The 6,375-nt window shown below is 33.9% G+C and overlaps 1 protein-coding gene across 4 annotated transcripts in view; it reads right to left on the bottom strand.

The window, feature by feature from the left end:
- Nucleotides 1–714: 714 nt before the first annotated feature.
- Nucleotides 715–6,375, bottom strand: part of CAND1 (cullin associated and neddylation dissociated 1) — a 46,241-nt gene continuing 40,580 nt past the window's right edge. For 3 of the 4 annotated variants that reach the window (XM_025401431.1, XM_025401432.1, XM_025401434.1), the window contains exons 13-16: nucleotides 5,365–5,534; nucleotides 5,119–5,283; nucleotides 3,542–3,649; nucleotides 715–2,739 (exon numbers count right to left, since the gene is read on the bottom strand). In XM_025401431.1, coding sequence (XP_025257216.1) covers nucleotides 2,515–2,739; nucleotides 3,542–3,649; nucleotides 5,119–5,283; nucleotides 5,365–5,534 — 668 coding nt within the window. In that variant the 3' untranslated portion in view covers nucleotides 715–2,514. The remainder of the gene's footprint in view (nucleotides 2,740–3,541; nucleotides 3,650–5,118; nucleotides 5,284–5,364; nucleotides 5,535–6,375) is intronic. The other variant, XM_025401430.1, reaches the window with a different exon arrangement.

Below are 6,375 nucleotides of genomic sequence, written 5' to 3'. Positions count from 1 at the left end.
AAATCATCATACTCCAACCCTTAAATAATTCTAATTTCTAATGGTTAAGCAACTTTCAGATATCATTAATAAAATATATGACCATCATTAAAAAAATTATCATTCAGTGCTATTGATTTTATAAATAACCTTTTAGGTTAAACCCTGCCATACCAAATTTCCTTTCTGCCTTCTTTTAAAATAAATCAGGTAGACCTAAACTAAGTTTTCTCATGAAAATCAATAAACAGCTTGGTTTTGTATTAACTTTTAGATCTCCTCAGGAACCCACATGTGAAGAATTGCTAAGTACAACACCTTAATATTACTAGTAAGTAGCATGAGTGGTAGACTATGTCTGGACTCCACACCCTGCCACTTCCATTCCAGTATCTGGACCACATCACCACTAGGAGTATGGAGTTAATCATCAGTATGACTCAGCATTGAAATTCTAAGCACTGCTATTACTAATTTTGTTAATGTATGCATATAAACAGGTATATAAACACTAAAGCCATAAGAGAGTAGTATCTGTTTCTTTAGTATTAAAAGAATTTCAACTGTTAGAAAAATGAGCTGGCTTGCAAAACAAAAACAAAGGAAAACAAAACAAAACATGCATCTTGAAAGTTAAAAACAAACAAACTGAAGAAAAAGCCGGTTGAAGTATTTGGATTTAACTTTACCCAACTAAGACATTCATTCACACAACATATGCATGTCAGTCTCCTATTCAGTCCTAGAGCCTGCAGTATTGTAATTTATTGTGAAACCATGTAACCAAATACTTAAATATATCCACAACATCTATACCACAGAAATGCATAGTACATAATATACTAACATCTCAAAATAAACTTCTATTACAGTTTTATGCAAATTATGGTATAAGATTATCACCTGCCACATTTTGAAATGGCACCAACTTCAACATCAATGCACTAGTCAAAATCCTTACTAGTAGTGATGTCTTCTGCATTATCATCTGAACATTCAAAATCAAGCTGTTAATCTAATAACCACAGTATGTTATCATTTAAAATCACTGTATATTTGGATGTTAAAGCAGGTAGTAATACAGCAGGAAGTGTTTCTAATTCACAGTTTCAAAAATAAAGGGTGCAGTTTTCAAATATCTGATTGCTTAAAATTGGTCACTCAATTTAACAACTGCCTCCTTCAATACATGTAAACTATGTTTGCACAGCATTAGGAGATGTCTTTTATTTCAGAATTAGTTCTTACTGTTACAGGAGCACCACAAATTTGAAGGAAGAGGCTACAGTGTGAAATGAGCTCACTGAAGGATATGTTAAATAAAATTTTAACTACAATATAAGGTACTGCAAAAGCTTTGTTCCCCAGCACAGATCCCTTAATCAGGAAAAGTAGTTAACACTTAGCAAATACAATATGTAAATTAGCTCTACAGGAGATGGGGAAAAACCTAACTCAACTAAAAGAAAATACTATTATTAGCTAACAAAGCTGTGATAGCTGGCTTCAGAATTTTCCTAAAAATAAAATTCAAAAGCATACACAGTATTTATATCCTTTGATAAGGAATGTAGACATCCAAAGGGAATGAAAGAAAAATCTGGTTTTAAGAATTTCTAAGTGGAAACACACGCACACAAATGGGTAACTGAGAAAAACTGAGCACTTAAAATACTCAAAATTTAAGTAAGAAGATTTATAATAGAAAAAAGTGGCAAATTGTTATTGTGACTCGATTTGCTGAAAACATCTGCAAATTCACACTGGCATTAAGAAAACCAAAGTCTCGAAAATTCTCCTTTCTTTCTCTCCAGATAATGTGTTTTCTGTGCAAAAATAAATATCTGAAAATTGCACTAATAATACTTATTTTAACTTCTATATTATGAATAATCTGCACATGCTGCTTTACAGACAATACATATTTGTAAACTTGCTCATGCAAAATTAGTGTGCGCAACAGGGATATTGTTAATTTTCATACTTTAAAATGATACCTTATTATCTTTTAAAAATTGCCAAACCCTCTGAAATGGTAACAAATCTTATATGGATATTCTTGTCTGCCAGCTAAAAATCAATTTGTGTTGCGGAAAACAAAAAGTTGTACAAGAAAAAGAAACATGGTTTTTGTTTTGCAAGATTTTTGATTTTTAAACGAGAAAATTTATAAAAGAAAGAAATTCATGGTCACAAAATTTCAACATTTTAATCCTAAACATTACAGGGTAAATAGATACTGGACCTTATCTCCATACTCCATAAAATCCTAACTTTTAGTTTCCATTTCAAATGTTGCTGTAACCACTAAAACACTAGTGGTTTTACAACCTCTGGATTATGGAAATACACATTTCTGAAATAAATGCTACAAAAACAACAATGGAAGAAAGCCAAACAAACAGTCTCCACGAAGGAAAAAAAAGTGGAACATTTTGAAGCTTTTAGACACTTCTCTTTCCATGTCTTATGATTAACCTGTCAATTCAGTGCATTGTATGGTCATCTGTAATGGTCCCCATGGTGATCAAACATCTAACTAGTGTCCATTGATTCTAAGTTAGTAGATGATGAATCTTTCTGGATACTTTCAAAGATAGCCGCCAGCTCAGGGTTAGAACTGATCTGTGACTGGAATTCACTCATCAGTGGACTCTTCTCTGCTTCTGGAATGGTTAGCAGTGCTGCTACTGCTCTCATGGCAGATCGCTTTAATTCATCTTGTTTTTCAAACTCCTGCTTTACTGAGTTTGCCTTTACCTGTAACATGGAGTAAACTTAGATTACATGCTATAAAAGACAACTCTTACATGAACAAATTTAAGCATGTAAGATCTTCCTGGTAAAAGTTACTCTCGTAGGTCCATAAGGCATATTATATTCTAAGCACAACTGTTTTTAAACTTATTTTTAAAGAAGTTGTCTCCTTTTCTTTTAAGGGAATATTTTACACAAAGCACCATTATAACAACAGAAAATCTAGACCCACATGACTGTAACAAAGAGAGCAGGACACTCTTTTTTCAACTATCTGCTTAGCAAGTCCCACGCTTTGGCCCCCATCAAGAAAGTACTACTCTAGCTACCCTATTCTTTGCTATATTCTATTAGACACTTTTTCAAACACAACATATGATGACATCTCCAGGTCTTTATTCAAAGCCTGTTTCATCTTCTTGGTCTAAAAAAAAAAATCTGGATTTTTCAAGGTTCACTGCAAATGTTGTCACCCTAATATGAAGCCTTCTATGACTCCCCTTCCAATCAGAATTAAAAACTTCCTCTTTTGTTGCCTGATCACATTTTATCCCATATCAGTACTTCAAATACATATATCAGTACTTCAAAATGTTATATTGATATAGCAATAAACAAAAACTTTTAAGAATAGCAGTTAACAGTGCTAAGTTTTATAAAACATCAGTATTCAATAGGTCAACTTTTTAAACCAACTGCTACATAGAGCACTGGAATACTTATATTTGGAAAGCTAGAGAAAAGAATTGGCTAGGAATCCCCAATACACCAAGTCTGACCTAGGTTGATACTTATCATTTCTTACCTTAGTTGTACATGTTGCACGTAATGGCTCAACAAGTCGGTCCAACCTCTGCAGCACTGCACTTGGACAAAGGGTAGACAGTCTCACCAACATTAAAAATGTCAGCATCTATTAGGAATAAAAAAGAATTTAGATTTGACATCATTTTCTAAAAACAAAATTCTAAATTCTGACATATCCTTTAAAGGAAAATACCATGCAAAGTAAAGCTTCCTTTTTATGTAATCTGCCAATCAGAATCAGACAGATTTGTCTCAGACCTTATCTAAGTGCTAAAGAGACCTCACCAGATTGTATTTTAGGTGAGGTCTCTTGAGCAGCATATTATAGGTGAGGACTCTTTAGCACTTAACTCAGATAAAGTTTGAGACATCTGTCTCAAACAGATACGAGAACCAGAAAAGTGGTTTTCAATCTTGGTTGCACATTAGAATCATCCAGAGAGCTTCAGAAACATACCCATTCTTCAAGTCCCATCCCCAGAGTTTTACTGAACCTGTCAGAATACGGCCACAGACTCTGTTTGTTTGTTTGTTTTTTGAAAAGCTCATGTGCACCAGAATTGAGAATCACTGAACTGGAATATTACTGAGCTGGAACACAAGTTTCGAAATAAGTTTCCACTATCATAACAGAGTTGACCAGTTATTCAGATTAATCCATGCAAAACCTGATAACCCATAAACCTTTTTCTCTTGGACTATAAACTCATAGAATTAAACAAGCACGTCCTTTTAATTCTTGGTTGGGGGGCTCTCTTTATTAAACTTTGAGAGGCTCAGGTCACTACCACACATGGAAACCTAAGAGTAGGAGTTTGGGTAGTATGGCTGAATTACCACTGAGTTACCACTTCTGCCATGCTTGGCCAAAAGCCCTAAATGGAAGAGTAGATGAAAAAGACACAATGCATGCATTTTTTATTTTTCAAATCACTCTTTTACTGTTCACATTTTAAATGGAGATGTTCATTTCATCACAGGAAAACAAAGAACACTTATACGCAAAATTCATTATCCAAACATAAGATGCAGTATGATTTCTCTCAAGTTGCTTCTACAGATTGCTTTGTATATCTGAAAAGTTCCATGTCCTCTAACAAAATTCTTGGTATTAAACACAGTATATTATATTGGAAAACAAAAATTCCTCCTTCAGGTAAATAATACAGTTACAATTCAGACTAGCCCCAAAGGTAGCTCAGGAGAATTAATCAAGACAATGCTAAGAAAACCCTCCATGGGTAGCAACTATGGTCCAGTGTTAAGTCAGGCCAAAAACTTACAGATTTATACTTTAAACAGCAAAATCTGTCGGGATTCACTAAGCAAGTGGGCACAGAGCATTTTGCATCCACTGCCACTTCCTCCTCCAATAAAAAGGGTTCTGGATCTTTCTTACATGTCAACTGGTGTTACACTGCCTATTACTTTTGCACTTTATAGTTTACAACATGCTTATCAAAATCTTGACAGACAACCTGATTTTCTCAGACACATGAGTAAATTACAAGGGTGAAAGTTGCTCTAGCAAAGTCTTCTTCTAAAACATTGTATAAATAGGCACAAACATCTTACCTTAATATCATAATGGTCCTTCAAACCATCTTCAACATGATTTAGAAATTCAAAGATATCAAGTCTATCAAGACAACTGTCTAGAAGTGTGTACATACACTCAAAAGCTGCCTTTCTAATATCCAGACCATCATCAACTGTATGTTTAAAGGGACCCATTTCTACCTGTTAAAGCAAAAAAGAATGTGTGGATATATAATACTGAAGTTAAAGACAAGCTCAGATAAACAGCGTGATCTAACTTACCTCTCTTATAAGCTCCTTTCTAACTTTCGTTTCATTGTAAAGATGTGGAAGAACAGTATCCAATAGGTCCCTTATTAATGATGGCTTGTTATGTGCTGCTGAATTAAATGTGACCAAGGCCACTCTTCTCACATTCAAATCCGGGTCTTCCAAAGTTTTTAAGAAATCACCTGAAATATTACAAGAAAAGCAACAGACAGACATGGTAAACTTGAAATATAATATACATTATATTTTCTCTAAGTTGATATAATTTATTTTTGCTGGTGTCATTGTTATTTCTTCAGCGAAGGTCAGGGAAGAACCTGATGAAATACTAAGTGAACCATAAAGTTTCTTTCAGCAGCAAGGCAACTATCATTTCTGAAGGTGAATATATTTTCAACTGATAATCCACTCTCAGCACCTATAATGCAGAGGGTATGGAAGAAGAGTCCATAAAGTTCCTCAATATCACTTTCATAAATACAAGATATGACAGAGATAACAGCTAAAAAGACTAATAACATGCATGATTCTCCTTGGAGTTCACTAAAAGCAGCAAAAAAATATTTTTAAACTAAGTTCAAAATAAGAATAAAAAAATGAGGTGAAGACAGACCCACTGCTTAATAAAGATGGAGTACTATTAGCGGATATACAATTCATCAAAGGAAAGAGAAACGTGCCTCCAAAAGCCCTACTTTATTTCTGTCTTCAATAAGAAATACATGAATTCACAGGAAAATAATATAAAGGGAGAAAATTGAAAGCTAACATAGGACAAAAGCCAGAGAAGGCATCTAGGTACTTTAAAAGTCTGCTTATTCTTGCAAATGTGGGAAAGAAAGTATAATGCTTTGGAGTCACATGGATGATGGTTCAAACCATTTTACTTGTTAAATGTATGATTTTGTGCAAGTTACTTTAGGCAAGAACCTGTTTCTCACCTCAGTTTCTCACTCAATAAAATGAGGATTATAAATCTTTTAGAGCTATACAGAGCAGAATAAACGGCACATATATTGTTGA

The sequence above is a fragment of the Theropithecus gelada genome, chromosome 11, assembly GCF_003255815.1.
Source record: "Theropithecus gelada isolate Dixy chromosome 11, Tgel_1.0, whole genome shotgun sequence".
NCBI classification, from domain to species: Eukaryota; Metazoa; Chordata; class Mammalia; order Primates; family Cercopithecidae; genus Theropithecus; species Theropithecus gelada.
This window is presented reverse-complemented; position numbering and strand designations above follow the sequence as displayed.